Source organism: Juglans microcarpa x Juglans regia, chromosome 5D (assembly GCF_004785595.1).
Source record: "Juglans microcarpa x Juglans regia isolate MS1-56 chromosome 5D, Jm3101_v1.0, whole genome shotgun sequence".
Taxonomy (NCBI): Eukaryota; Viridiplantae; Streptophyta; class Magnoliopsida; order Fagales; family Juglandaceae; genus Juglans; species Juglans microcarpa x Juglans regia.
Genome location: NC_054602.1, coordinates 12,328,429 through 12,343,565, shown reverse-complemented (window position 1 = coordinate 12,343,565; position 15,137 = coordinate 12,328,429). Strand labels below are relative to the sequence as shown.

Genomic DNA, 15,137 nt, shown 5'->3' with positions numbered 1-15,137 from the left:
TACCTGAAATCAATGCAAATATAATTCAGGATGTTAACCACAATATTATACATGACTTGATATAGTACGTTAGAATATTGTAAATATACTTTATGGTAAAATAGATCTAACATATCATAGTGGCTTGTAAAGATATTTTTATGGTAAAATAGATTTAACGTATCATAGTGACTTAGGCCTATACTCTAAAATGACTAGTTAATAATACAATTGGAGCCTTATTGAAACACTATAAAGAGCAAGAACTTATCATAATTCCCAAGTAATGTGGGATCATATAGACGTACCTACCCTTATCACTTATTAGAAGTGGGTGATATCACAATCTCTCTTCATTTTTTGGTTGGGATAGACTCTAATTCCATTTGTAATTCCCCAATAGGAGAGCTTAAGGTACATGCAGGCCTATATTTCAAAAGAATAATTAGAAAATGATACAATTAGAATCCCATTGAAACATCATTAAGAGTAAAAATTTCTAATTTTCAAATAATGTAAGATCTTATACACCACCTACCATTGTCACTTATCCATTCAAATGGGGAATCACAACTTCTTATGATGCCAAAAAGTTGAAGGCTGTAAAACGTGACATTCACAGAAGATCTGATCCGTCGACAGCTTTAATGAACTGGCCGGCCGGGGACCTAAATTTGGTATAATGGTTGGCAAGTCTTCTACTTTAATTCCAATATTGATCTAGGCATGCACGACATTACTTAAATTATAACCATATATATAAAGGACCACGTACGTAACTAGTGATGATGCAGAAATATTTAATAAAGCTGTGGGCAATCTCATGATGAACCATCATCGATCTTACAGGACCACCGGTCTACATTTTTGCCCCCATCCTTCCAACCATCACCAGAACTTTCCTCTTCTTCTTCTTGATCTTCTTCGTCTGATCTCTCTCTCTCTCTCTCTCTCTCTCTCTCTCTCTCTCTCATTTTTCTTATTTTTGAAAATATTTTTTGGAGACACATGCAATTTGCATCATTAATTATTTTGGTTACAGTTGGTCATTAAACTATGCAGTACTAGGGGTTGGTCTTCCCCATTGATAACCTTGAATCCCCATCTTCGTCTGCATGCTACGTACGAATATAGACTTATATATATAGGTAGGCAGGCAGGCAAATTGATGGCATTTCTTTTGAAGGATGCGTTCATTTGATACATCATATTCACTTTCATTTCGTAAGTATTTTTTGAATCATTTAATTTCTCACTTTATTGTAATTTGTTTTTATCCAACAATGAAAGAAGCTGATCGATTCATAGTTCACAAGAATCTTTGAGCTGGTCCGTGTATATTTATAGCAAGCAGTACTGCTGCTAAGAATACTTTTTCGATAGATTTCCATTCGGGAACTTCAACCAGCATTCGCCCCATGCATGCATGCCCCCATCCCTGGATACTCCCCCTTCCAAACTCGCCCCATATATAGCCTTTATAATCATTGTACTGTTGAAGTAAGAGTTTTTGCATGATTAAGATCAGTCTGCAACAGAAAACACTTCTATTTTTTTTTTTTTCTGAAATATAAATTCTATATATAATAATTAGTGGTGTCATTTGCAACAAAAATGGATATAAGAAACCCTCACAGTACCTTTGATAATTATAAAAAAGTTGATAATTCTACCTACGTGTTTAATAAAAAATTATTGATGCAGCCATGCAACCTGACCATTGTTAGATTACTGCATAGAAGAGAGTTAAAAGTACTATTTCTCTTTTTTTTGTTTTTTTTGTTTATAGCTGTTTGACTCTTGCATATTATATAATGTTAAATAAACATACTTTTTCTTTTTCTTAAAGAGGGGAATGGACACATGATCAGAAGTGTAATTAATTGTATACTCCAACTTTCTTAGAGTAATCAAAGGAAACATGAAGACACAGAGAACATGGACGTGTTTGACTTGGTTTATATTATAATAAAACCCAAACATGGGGTAGGTGCACAGCTTAATCCAGATTCCCTCCTTCACAGCATTCATGATCTCAAGGGTATCCTTTTAACTTGGTTGTGGGGGCTGATAGATGACAAGCTAATTAGCCATTGCTTTCAATTGTCTGTGTGTGTGTCTCTGAGAGAGAGAGAGAGAGAGAGAGAGAGAGATTTGTCTCATTCTTTGCGTTGTCCACGTACGTTGTGCAAGCTAGTGATCTACCCCACCGGTAATGAACAACATCTCACATGGAGCTCATGGGGATACCTACCAAAGTACTGAACTCATGACGTATTTGATTTCAAAAATTTTCTGAACCATAAACTAAAATTATATCATAAATCGATCTTTTTGTGCTTAGGGTCCATTTTGCCTACATTCGTTCAGTTTTTAATAATTTCTTTCCCCTTTGCCATGAAACCAACTCCTCCTCCTCCTCCTCCTCCCCTTTACTCTCTCACTTCTCCTAGTACTTCATCAAGCTGTCTCATATCTACTACAGTTGTTTGTTTGATATCTGGTAATGACAGTTGAAACTTGGTAAATATTTAGCAGTTTTGTGGTGGTGGTGATATATATTTTTGTTTTTGAGTTTTCACCAAATTATAATGCATGCTAGATCGAAGTTCGTCAATTGATATTAAAACAGTGGAGGGGGTGTTAACCATACTAAACACAAAAGCTAGCTATAGCTAAACCAAAACTCCATAGCACGTGCTTTGTGTCTTATTTTGGTTCCTGGCCGGAAGTGCAGGTGGTGTTAGTGGTGCATAGATTTTAGCGTATCTGTGTTGTCGCCTTTGTTGCTTCCTGGAAGCTTGACTTTACACGAGTACGTGGGCCCTTGATCTCTTAATCTGCAATCAAATATCTAGTTGTTTGCAATGATCAACACTATCCTGTTTAAATCACCAAAACATCCCCTAATTATTTATAGATAATACAATAATCTACACCCTTTTTTCCTTGGTGATATCATGCAGATCAGTACCAGTTGCATTCATTGAATACTGCAGAAATATTACATGAGAAGATTTACAAACAATTCACAGACAGAGAATAAGAGAGGACGATTCGAGCAAGGCCCACCTATTCCTAGCAGGTGTAGTGATTCCAAATCAAAATGGATCGACCACATTAATTTTTGAGAGAATTCGGTCCGAAAAATTGTAGACGAATCCTTCTAAAAGCTACACATTAAATAGTTAATGCTCAATCTTAAAATGATAATCAGTGGCATTACCTTACATACAAACAATCATTCACTTTTATTGTAAGTCTTTTTCTATCAAATATAAAAATTAATAGTTCGTATCTCAACTTGCATACTTTTCCCAAGAATAACAATTAATCCATCAATTCTTGTTTTTTCGACACTGCACGTAGAAATGCAGAATTTTTTAACGTGTATGAGAAATTACTATAGTTATAAAGAAATTTCACAAAAATAACTGTATAAACTGATATGATTGATTTCATATGATGCGTAATATCTACTTTATAATAAAAATAACTTTACGTACAATCTAACATATCACATCAAACTATGTCATGAGTTTACTTTTATGAAATCTGCTTCGGATTTCTATGCATATATATGCGCATTTTAGCTGGCTTCATCAACTTCTCCCCCATTCTTTTGCTGCTGCAGTCCATATGATTTAAAATTTGGCTAGTGGGCATAAAACTGTCATTCCATCATTCTTGGGGAAAGATTTCTCAAGTATTCTTAATTCCCATCACGTGTCAAAATTGAACGACTAGTACTTTTTGTGATAAATGATTTCTTCCACCTACAACTTTCCTGAGTTGTTCCAATCCTATATTTATTTAATATTTGTCAGGAAATTAAAGAGTTCTATAGTCCCTTTTCTTCAAGCTTTCAAGTCTTGAGATTCAGTACTGCATGCTCTCTATATTTTTTTTTTTTCTTTTTGCTGAACTTTTGCAAGAAAGGTAATCATTCAAAATCCTAGTTATATAGTAGCATCCAAATGGCCAAAGGAGAGCCCGGAATGAACGGAAAGAATATCATTAAAGAGAAGATCACAGTACTGATGTTGATGACCATTTACTATTCAGAAAAATGATTTATCTAAAACACTTTTTGAGAATGTGGAATAAATTAGTAAAGAGATAATCATCAACAAATCATCAGATATGGGCCACAGAAGGAAGGAGTCGGCGAGAATCACTTTAAACAAGACGTCGGCGAATTCGAAACGGGTCAAAATCAAACACATAAACACAGGCAGAGAGATAGAGAGAGATACATACACCATATATGTGGCCGTGAATCTATTTTCACACGTATGGTTGTGATTGCGTTGCATCAAAGAACAACCCCCAAGCTGGCTTGGCAGGCACTTTACAAAGAAGAAGATCATGAGAGTTATAATATAAATGTTGAGAGGGTTTTGCCTCAAAGTGTCACTTCCTCTAAAGAAACCTCCTATTGGTCCACACCACATGGCATCCATGTAAGTAGAGCCCGGCCTCCTCGGTTTTACCATGGTTGTCTGGTCCATATTTGGTTTTTGAAATGATAACACCATATATTTTCACTCAAATCTATCCCTGCAGTACTACTTCACAGCCTTGTCTATATATCTATCATTCACAACTCAACATGTACAGATCATGATGGAGTTCCCACCACCACCACCAATAACACTACCCACAAGCACCATTTCCATTTTCTTTTGCTCTCTCTCTCTCTTCGGGAACGATCCTCTGCAACTGCATTACAGAAAGCCTCTCATGTATGCCACTGGCACAGCTTGTGTTCTTATTTCATCTGCTTCTTGTTTACCTTTTCTGTTCAAACCCAATGGAAAGTTCCAGTGTCACCTTTTGACAACTTTTCTATCCAATCCTTAATTTCGCACTAACTGCATATATATATATATATATGTATATGCTTCCTGCATTTATAGTCCTTCCAAATATGTCACGAGCATAGTAAGAAAAAGAAGAAAAAAAAAGCGAAAAGAAGTCTTTAACCCGTGTCACCAACATCGCTATTTATAACCGTTCCCGGAGGATCACTTACCTCTGCCCATTTTTTTAACAGTCTGTACTGTAGTGTAGCCTTGGAGGAATTTCAAAAACACATGTCGCTTTCCTGCTCAAAAAGCTTCTTCAACAGGTTCTGTTTGGAGGAGTTTCATATGGAGAGTGCTGTTCGTAGCAGCTTCTTCTCCAGTGATCTCTTGCCATCCCTTGGAGCTAGAATCAACCAGGCAACTACACTTCGAAGATGCATAGTTTCGCCTTTCAGTCCCCGTTATAGGTGATGATCTTTTGCCGCAGTTCTTTCTAATACTTCTTTGTATAATCAGACTGCTAGCTGCTTCTCATGGTGTCGTTCTCTTCCTCACATTCAGGGCTTGGCAGATGTTACTTGTTGTTTTAGTCATTTACTCGGCCTGGATTTGCCCATTCCAGTTTGCATTTCTGCCTTACAAGCAAGACGCACTCTTCATATTTGACAACATTGTCAATGGCTTCTTTGCCATTGACATCATTCTCACCTTCTTTGTTGCATATCTCGACAATCAATCTTATCTTCTTGTCGATGACCCGAAGAAAATTGCAGTCAGGTGAATAATCAATCTTTTGCAGCTTTTTGGTCGTTAACATGAATCAACAATTGATCTGTCTTTCTCTAAGAGAAATCATTCAACTTTCATCACATATATGATCCTTATCCAACTTTCAGGTACATATCTACCTGGTTTATCTTCGATATCTGTTCCACCGCACCATTTCAGTCTATCAAACTCCTGTTTACAAACAAAAGCGGCGAACTTGGGTTTACACTACTCAACATGCTCAGACTTTGGCGTCTAAGACGAGTCAGCTCCCTGTTTGCAAGGTCCATCCCCATCCCATATCCATCCTATCTTATACCTTTGGTTTTCTTCAAATTCTCCAATTAGACTAACCAGCAAGTTTCGTTTCCTTAAGACTTGAGAAGGACATCCGCTTCAATTATTTCTGGACTCGGTGCATAAAGCTCATTTCTGTAAGCCACTTAAAACAGATAATTTCTTCCTTTCCAAGTCATCTAATAAAATCTTGATTGCTAAACCATTCTGGTGGATCTCAGGTGACCCTGTTCGCTGTACACTTTGCTGGATGCGTAAATTATCTGATTGCAGACAAATACCCTGATCCAAAAAGAACCTGGATTGGTGCAGTAAACCCAAATTTCAAAGAAGATGGTATTTGGGACCGATATGTAACTGCTATGTACTGGTCTATCACGACATTGACAACTACGGGATACGGGGATTTGCATGCTGAAAACACCAGAGAGATGATGTTCGATATCTTTTACATGCTGTTCAACTTGGGATTGACATCTTACCTCATTGGCAACATGACAAACCTTGTTGTTCACTGGACAAGCCGCACTAGAAACTTCGTATGTTGTCTTTACTTACTACTGATATTACTCATTATTTTCCTCTAATTGATTTTTCACAAACAACCCCTCTACTAAAATCCTTTCTACCCCACATTTTGATAAGTTTGCCATTGCACGACATTACCCCTTCTAGTTCAGTTGCTTACATCGGAATCCATTTATTCATCGTATATTTTGTATGTATGCTGAGGAATTGTATTATTTGAAAGATGTAGTATTGGGGCTGGGAGTGCTAATATGTCAAGAAGCTTGCTTTGGTTTTACAGAGAGATTCAGTCAGAGCTGCCTCAGAATTTGCAGCACGAAATCACTTGCCTCCAAGCATACAGGATCAGATGCTTTCACACATATGTCTCAAGTTCAAAACAGAAGGATTGAATCAACAAGGGACCTTAAATGGTCTACCAAAGGCTATTCGTTCAAGCATCGCATACTATCTCTTCTTCCCCATCGTTGAAAAAGTCTCTCTCTTTCAAGGGGTTTCTCATGACTTTCTTTTCCAACTGGTAATACTTCACATGATTCATTGTTTTTCCTCCACCTTCCTTTACTCTTTTGAGCTAAATCACATCTTAAATCTTACGGATAATGGCTTCAGATGGTTAGGGTTTCTTAGATGGCAAACTTATCCTAATTTCACAAGATGCTAAATCACATCTGTTTTAAAAAAAGGTTTCAGAAATGGAGGCGGAGTATTTTCCACCCAAGGAAGATGTGATTCTGCAGAATGAGGCTCCAACAGATCTTTATATACTTGTCTCAGGCGTGGTGGTAAGCTTAGTTTTGTTCGTATTGCATACCAAAATTTCCTGACGAATTGGCACTAACATGGAGTTGGTTTGGAAATTATGGGTGGTTGCAGAAATTCCTTTGCCATACTGATGGGCGTGATAAAGTAGGTCATGTAATCTTAAACATTCACACACTCCATGTTGAAAAAAATAGGGAGGTAAATCTGATCACATCCCAACATACACCATGCACTTGCAGGATCTTGGAAAGGCAGTTGCAGGAGATTCGTTTGGAGAGTTTGGAGTCTTATGTTATCGGCCGCAGCCTTTCTCAGTTCGGACGACTGAGATTTCTCAAATCCTACGACTCAACAGAACTTCACTGATGAATGCTATACAAGCAAATGCAGAGGATGGACGCATTATTATGAACAACCTTTTCCAGGTAGTTACAGGATCATGAGATTTTTCAAATCTTTAACGAAACAAATTAACTGATAACGGATGCTCTGCATCTGCAGAAACTGAAGAGGCAGGAAAGCTTAGGCTTTGAATACACACACAAGGACCCAGGACTGTTCCTCAGAGAATGGTTTAATGAAGAAAGCTTGTCACCTTCAGGATGTCAAGATAATTCATGCGAAGATCTACCGATGAAGGAAGCAAGGGATGTGAGTTTCTCAGGATTGGAGACTGCAGAGCAGAGCGAAACAGAGAAATGCCCAATGTTTGCGAGATATGCAACGGACATAAATTTGATAGCCGAGGATGATCAGACAGCTCTTCATGCTGCGGTTCGCAGGGGGCATCTTGAGATGGTTAAGATTCTATTGGAAGGAGGTGCTAATGTGAACAAACAAGATGCCAGAGGATGGACACCAACAGCTCTAGCAGAACAGCAAGAAAACAAGAGCATATATGAGCTTTTACTGAGTTATGAACATAGAAGGAAACCAGATGAACACAGAATAGATTTAATTGGGTTGGAATCAGCTGACAACGGCTTGTATAGCCAAAACAAACACAGAAGACAACAACGCCCTCAATCTGTTAACAACAACTTGAAAATTGACTCGGCTAGTTCCTGCTCAAGCAGATTTAGTTGTCCCACTAACACACAAATGATTAAATGGATGAAAAAGAGAGTCACCATCCACATGAAGATTCAACCCAATGGTACATCTCAGGGGCAGCCTGGGAAGTTAATAATCTTACCCGATTCGATTGAGAAGCTGCTCAAAATAGCCGGTAAGCATTGTTAGAACTCAAAGAACTTGAAATTAACCTGGAAAATAAATTAAAAATTAGGATTATTAAAAGGTTAGGTGGACACAACAACTTTGAAAAAGCCAAAATTGAAAGGAAAACTCAAACTCACGGGGATTGACAAACTGTTTTAATTTAAGCATGGTTTCTTCCTCAAGCTTTATCCGAGGGTTACCCTAGTGGCTTGTGGAACTGCAGGTGAGAAGTTTGGAGGCCACACACCAACAAAAGTCATTAATGCAGAGAATGCAGAAATAGATGATATAAATGTAATTCGAGATGGTGACCATCTGTATCTCCTTCATAACGAGTGTGAAAAGATGGATTGCGCAGTGACCTAATGGTTACTTAAGGCAATAATGTAACATTCAGATAACTTGTAACTTTTAGGCAATCTATAATGATCTAGCAACAAAAATTTGTCTATATCAGTTTGTGATTTTGAGCCTCCATGGCCGGCAATATTACTCAAAAGCTGAGAAACCAATTACACAAGAGAGAATTTCACTCAATACTTTTGATGGGCAAAACCCCATCCAATAAATTACTCAAAACATCCATTCAAACAATACATCTTACAGTCTCTCCAAGTCCATGAAAATTTGTCACTCTCTAAGCTTTTTTGGGTGATTACTGACGCATTGTGCCAAAAATGAAACATATTAGAGCTCCCTTGTACGTCTTCACAACCTGACAATGCACTTTCACTGCCTTTAAAAGAGAGATGCCATAAGACACTATGAAGAAGATATACTGGTCAGTCTCAGGTGCATTCCAGTCTGTGACCGCTCCAAAATACGCTAATTTATTAGCTTATACAAGCTTCCCTTTGCATGAATCCTTTGGAGGTGATAAGTATCATTTCTTCTTAATAGTGCCTTCTATGGGAAAAGGATGAGCTTCTGTGTTAAAAACAAATTTATCCAACGGTATAACAGAGGTATCCCCAAACAACAAGTACAAATACTTAAGCGTCTCTCCCAAAAAGAATGTCTCCATCTTGTCTCTTCTATTAGGGGGAATTGTGGTAACATCATCCAGAGAACTGTATCCACCAGTATCAACTCTTGTGTATTTCTCAAATGCTTCAAAGATCTGCCAGCCCCATTCTCGGTATCTGCAGCACTTATTAAGTCAGTCATTTAATTAAAAGCATCATAATTTATGGGAGAATCTCCCTCTGCATGTGTGTGGGTCTGTGTGTGCGTCAGTCTTAGACAACAACATTTGAATTATACAAGAGAAGCTAATGCATAAACAAAAAAAGAAAAAGAGAAAGGAAAGAAACAATACTTTGGGTCTTCTGTGATACGAAACAAGACAAACAATGACTCTACAGTTTCAGGACGCAAAAGATTATGGCGATCAGCAGGTTTGATTATTATGTCATGTACATATTTAGAACTCTTGTTCCCACCATCTAGACCTCCTTCAGTAAATTCCTGTTTCAACCAGAGCAAAATGTCAAATATCTGTAGAACATAGACTTTTTTTATAAGTAATATCTGCAGAACAAAGACTAAATGTAATAAATGACAGGAAAAATAGCAACAAATTTAAACGAGGGACAATAGCAGTACACTATTCCAATTTGGTGCACAGATACACTTAATTCATCAATCAGTGCTTCCAATACATTCCTTGTACATATCCAACTAACCTCGGTATGGAAGCAAGCAATTTCCGGAGCAAGACCAGTAGAAAGTAACTGAATATATGTTTTGAGAACAAATGTAATTGATTACAAGTAAAAAAACAGCAACAAAATTGAACGAGGGAGAATAGTATTTTAATAATCCAATTTGGTGCACGTGTACACTTAATTCATCAATCACTGCTTCCAACACATTTGTTATACAGATCCAACTAACCTCGGTATGGAAGTAAGCAATTTCTGGAGCAAGACCAATAGAAGTAACTGAATACATCTCAAAACATGTTTTAGCCAGATCCTCAGCAAGCTTCAGATTCTCCAGGTCTTCAAAGTTAAGCAAATTGTCTCTCATAGCCTTCTCCTTTGTAATGCCTTTAGTGGCACCAAGTGCAAGAATACCCGGCAAGAAACACACCTAAAGTGACCGTAAAAGAATTTTATATCAAGGATTGTTTCCAAAAAGAACGTGCTTCTTCACAATCTTCATTTCAATGTCATAAAGAACGGGCAAACAAACAGGAGAGTGACATTACTTCAGTACTTCTGCAGCCTTCATTTCTTACCATGTTCCTCAACAAGGAACACTAGGGGAAGACAAGATTATTATGTATGTAGTGTATCAAGCAACATACGTGCAAAAAATTAGTTTCCCCATGAGAGCAAGGTAATCTGGGGGTGCTACTATCAAGCATGGAAAGACCTATCTTTTCATAGTTTTGGGGGGCTGGGGGTTGTGGTTTGGGGAAACAAGCAAAAGCAAAAGAAAGGAGTAGGGAAAATTGTATTTTCAACGACACCCAGATCCTACATTTTTCAGAATAACTTGTACAGAAACTTTATCCTGAAAAAAGAAAGGAAAGGTTTCAAAATTTTATTATATAGCATATTGGAAAAAATTTGGACACAATGAATAAGGCAGTAGCATTCCTTAGAAAAAGAAAGTATCGAAGAAATAAAGAAACAATAGCAAGCATATCCTTTATCATATGTAGTAGTAATTTTCATGCTGCCAGAGCAGGAATGTTTGCTTGTTAAAAATTAGTGAATAATTGTTGTATCACTTCTTAATGTGCCATATTGTGCGAGGAAAGGATCTACATCCTGTCTCTGAGAGATGGAAGAAAATTTTTAATTTTCTTATAATCTGGTTTTCAAAAGACTTGAGCTAAAATTGGAGCCAGTTACGTTATACCAACCAAAGCGAGCAACTTCCAGTTAAAAAAAAAAAAAAAAAAAAAAAAAAAGCACAACCATTTGGAGCAAGACCAGCTATTTCCATTCACCAGCCATTTCATAATCATTTGAGTTTAAGGAATAAACTAAGTGAAACTAGCAAAGACAGGTACATAACAGCAGGGTGAACATCAGGTGGTAGACGAAGTATTGCATACCAGGTGATCCATTTTTGGACTAAAGGAACCCTTGGATCCAAAAGGTAATTCGCCAACAAAAACTAGTCCATTTGGGATTGATTTCTGAACAAGAAGGTGCCTGACACCCTTCATTGCTTCCTGATACATATCATATAGATAGGTCAAATTACTATCTCGGGTTATTCCTTGCTGAAGCCACACCTTGAGTAGGTACTCATAGTAACTGTCACCACGAGATCCTAGTCTTATATTTTCTCCACTAAACTCGCCAGTGTGAGGACTGCATTCAGTAAGTAAAAAATATGAAAAATAAGTCAACGAAAAAGAAAAAGAGAAAGGAAAAGAAGGAATATGATTTGTATTGAGTGAAACGGAAGAAATTTGAATAGAACCACTTGTTTAACAAAAAGGCAAGATGTAATTCTATCAACTGCTGTAGTTTCTTGCCAAGTAAATTTAAAAGAGGCCTCTAGTTGTAATCTCCCCAACTCCCTTCTCTTCCCAACACAAAACAGGGGAAAAAATGAAAATTTAGAAACATAATATGCAAGGTCAATACCTAATGTAAATAGGAACCAGTCCTTCCACCTTTGGTAGAGTCTTCATATGTTCCAAGACCTTCATGGCTTCTATGCTGTACTTTGGATCACCAGAAACAGCACTGAGATAATTGAACTCAAGCTGTAAAGTGGAAACTTCTGAGGTACTACTCAGTCCATCAGGAGCTGCATGTGCTGAGGAATCGCGCAGAACAACATCGCTAAAGGGAATAGGAGTTTGACTGGAAGTAAAAGCGGATAGAAGACGATCAGCCAAGTTCCTAGCAGTTTCCAGATAAATAACTGGATTAGGCCCTGTATATGTCATGTTGATCCCTTCTTCATGAATGCTTAAATGATATGCACTTAAAAGACCACCCATAACACGTATGGTAGTTTCAAACAAATTTACTTGCCCTTTATGAGTAATTCTATCTAAAAGGTGTGCCTCAATCCATAAGCCTGCTTCAGAGACGGCTTCATCAACACCCATTATCATGGCAGTGTCAAGAGCATCTACGATGGTAGCACCAAGACCTCCTAACCCATCTACTCCCCGCTGGCTCAGTGGCATAAGTTCATCACTACCCATTGCGTATCTTTTATAGCCAGACCATGCATGTATAAAGGCCTTCTTAACACTTTGTTGCCTAGATATCCAATTCGACGGAGCATTTAGCTTCTCATGCTCATGACTAAAGCTGCTATCACTACCTTTCTCATCAGGAGGTAAACGTGGAGGAAGCCTTGGTGGTTTTCTCCAAAACATTCCCAATCTGCTGCCACCTTTCATAATGTGGTTTTCTTCATTCTTAACACCTACTCTATCAGTTGCAGAATAGGCAGGACTTGTATGTGTAAACATAAGATATAATAGACCGAATAACAATACTAACGCTAAAAACTTCCCTGTACTGCAACTTTGACAATCACGCCTTACTTTACTAGTGAACAAGGTCTGAGTAATAACCTGAGAAAAAAATAATAAAATAACTGAGTTTTTTTAGTTATAACAGTTATACTTTTTAACTGAAATTTGAGTGAGCCAACATGTCAGAAAATTAGAAAAAACAAGAGGTGAAGTGCCATGCCAGAAACTTTCGCACGAGACCCTAAAATATACTATTCATTAAAGAGAGAAGAAAATGCTCAAAAGTAATCTCTCTATCGGAGTAATCTAGAACCTCAATATGCAGATACATCCAACAATCAGATATACCTTAAGCTACAAGAAATCAAGTAATGTCAAACCTTGGATGGTAATTACTGGATTGGCTGGATTTTACAGAAAAGAGCGGAAAAAAACAACAAATAAATCATGATGAATGGGGCATAGCCAGTCCCAACTAGTTCAGGCAACGCTTTATATAGCTTTATTGAGTCTTTATATTCGATAATTTAAATATTTAGTCAACAGCAAAACCAATTCTAATGCTGTGCGACAGCATGCCTTGAGTCCTAATACTGTGCGACAACATTATGTTCCTAATTATAAAATGTTAATCAACTGCTATCGAGAATTGGGTGCAAGTGAATGTTATCTTCCATATGCAGTTGAATTCAGTTCAAGACACAAAAATTCTACTCCAATTTCCAGAAAACGCTATGATTACACCCAATTCTAAGATAGTACATAATTCATAAACAAAAACCGGAACGTAAAGTCTTAATTGACCTAAAAAATCACTAAACAAGTGCGAAAGTCCTAGGAATGAATGAAACTTAATAGCAAAAAGAAAAAAAATACAAGAAGATCGTGGGCAAAAGACAAAGATCTTAAAACCTTAAAGAATGAACGGTGGCGGAACTTGGCGTTATCGTAGTCAACATCTTTCATCGAGTAAGGAAGAGACTTGGACGACATAGTTGGATCCAGATCACCGGCTAGGGTAAAACGATCAGTTCCGTTCCGCTCTAACTCGGAAGCTCTGATGCAGACAAAGGAAAGGGCACCTGACTGTCTGAGAATTTCGGATTGGGTTCGGTCAGGATCCGATTCCAGGAACAATACGTCTGGCTTTGATCAAATGGTATATGAGACGGAGCCATGGAGGGCCATTTTGGCTTTGATTCAAGTCAAGAGAGAGAGTCAATCTTGCTTTAGCCCCTTAGCTGTGGCACCGCAACTGGACGTGTTTATGTTTTTCGTACGTTTGGATTTGAAAGCTTTTAAGGAGTGATTTTCATTAGTGTAAAAATTATTTTATTAAAAAAAATATTATGTTTGATAAATTTATTAAGGTTGCGTTTAGATGTTAAGTTGAGTTCAGTTGAATTGAATTTTGTATGAATAGTAATGAAATGAGTAATTGATAAAGTTATGTGGGGTCCATCTTAACTGAATTTCAAGTGTGTTTGAATATTAAGATGAGTTTAATACTTTTTATGATAAATTGAAAAAGGTTGTGTGTCCCATATATAAAAATATTTTAAGATGAAAAATATTGTGGGTCTCACGTGTAAGAAGGTTTTGAGTTGGAATGAGTTTAATAATTTAAGAGTTGAATGTTTAGATGTTAAACTCAGTTTAAAATTATATTGAACTCAGTTGAGTTTGAGAATCAAACGCAGCTTAAAACTATTTTATTACTTTAAAAAAAAATTAAAAACATATTTTTTTTGAAGTATGAAATTGAAAGCACTGTAATAAAAAAACTCTATTCCGACCACAATTCGAAACAAGTACTTAGCTATCTTTATAAACAGCGGTACTATAAAATATACCTATAATTCTTTTTACAACTCTGCTTTATTTTAAATGAAGTGTAGTTTGATAAAATAAAAGTTTATTTGTAGTAAAAGAGCATACTCGTATTAGTGTTTTGTGAAATAAATTTGATTTTTTAGAGCGATATCCCGATATAATAACTTGTTTCATTGAGATCCATTCAATTAGGATTGGAGGGTATATTCATTGCTTTAGGCATGGATTTTTTAAACTGAAACATGGTTAGTACATGTTTGGAATTGTAGTGTAAAATATAACTTATATATGACTTATAACTTATAACTTAAGTAATAAATTTTATTATTAAAAAGTTATTTATTGTTTGGTAATCATATATTTAAAACACTTTCAAACATATTATATTTCTTTAGAAACAAATTAAAAAAGTGATTTATGATGTAGAAATAACGATTATTTGAATCTTTAAAAATTATGACCATATCTTAGAAAAT

The 15,137-nt window shown here is 36.7% G+C and overlaps 2 protein-coding genes and 1 long non-coding RNA gene across 4 annotated transcripts; 1 reads left to right on the top strand and 2 right to left on the bottom strand.

The window, feature by feature from the left end:
* Positions 1-2,578: 2,578 nt before the first annotated feature.
* LOC121264744 lies at positions 2,579-4,358 on the bottom strand. The gene is made up of 2 exons (XR_005940553.1): positions 4,240-4,358; positions 2,579-2,833 (listed from the first exon to the last, which is right to left on the bottom strand). It is a non-coding gene; the product is annotated as an uncharacterized LOC121264744 (long non-coding RNA).
* Positions 4,359-4,602: 244 nt separating this feature from the next.
* On the top strand, positions 4,603-8,817 carry LOC121264742 (potassium channel KAT1-like). 2 transcript variants are annotated; one of them, XM_041168045.1, is made up of 12 exons: positions 4,603-4,724; positions 5,111-5,254; positions 5,349-5,564; positions 5,684-5,839; positions 5,932-5,989; positions 6,074-6,391; positions 6,661-6,900; positions 7,067-7,165; positions 7,257-7,289; positions 7,385-7,570; positions 7,647-8,373; positions 8,590-8,817. In XM_041168045.1, exons 1-12 carry the CDS (start codon positions 4,603-4,605, stop codon positions 8,730-8,732), a joined length of 2,442 nt encoding a protein of 813 aa, XP_041023979.1. In that variant the 3' UTR covers positions 8,733-8,817. The 2 variants fall into 2 exon arrangements, with proteins under 2 accessions (XP_041023979.1, XP_041023978.1); XM_041168044.1 differs by having other exon boundaries at positions 5,036-5,254.
* Positions 8,765-14,116, bottom strand: LOC121264743 (mannosyl-oligosaccharide 1,2-alpha-mannosidase MNS3). Its single transcript, XM_041168047.1, has 6 exons — positions 13,741-14,116; positions 11,978-12,927; positions 11,437-11,698; positions 10,263-10,460; positions 9,685-9,833; positions 8,765-9,508 (listed from the first exon to the last, which is right to left on the bottom strand). Exons 1-6 carry the CDS (start codon positions 13,819-13,821, stop codon positions 9,250-9,252), a joined length of 1,899 nt encoding a protein of 632 aa, XP_041023981.1. The 5' UTR covers positions 13,822-14,116; the 3' UTR covers positions 8,765-9,249.
* Positions 14,117-15,137: the final 1,021 nt, after the last annotated feature.

What these genes read in the sequence shown, in the direction of transcription:
- LOC121264742 (XM_041168044.1), top strand. Translation starts at nt 4,603, where the DNA reads ATGATGGAGTTCCCACCACCACCACCAATAACACTACCCACAAGCACC. An exon ending in TACTTGTCTCAGGCGTGGTG is followed by an intron (nt 7,166 to 7,256) that starts GTAAGCTTAGTT and finishes GGGTGGTTGCAG; the next exon opens with AAATTCCTTTGCCATACTGA. An exon ending in TTATGAACAACCTTTTCCAG is followed by an intron (nt 7,571 to 7,646) that starts GTAGTTACAGGA and finishes CTGCATCTGCAG; the next exon opens with AAACTGAAGAGGCAGGAAAG.
- LOC121264743 (XM_041168047.1), bottom strand. Translation starts at nt 13,821, where the DNA reads ATGTCGTCCAAGTCTCTTCCTTACTCGATGAAAGATGTTGACTACGAT. An exon ending in CTGGTTCCTATTTACATTAG is followed by an intron (nt 11,699 to 11,977) that starts GTATTGACCTTG and finishes TACTGAATGCAG; the next exon opens with TCCTCACACTGGCGAGTTTA. An exon ending in TTGCTTACTTCCATACCGAG is followed by an intron (nt 9,834 to 10,262) that starts GTTAGTTGGATC and finishes TGGTTGAAACAG; the next exon opens with GAATTTACTGAAGGAGGTCT.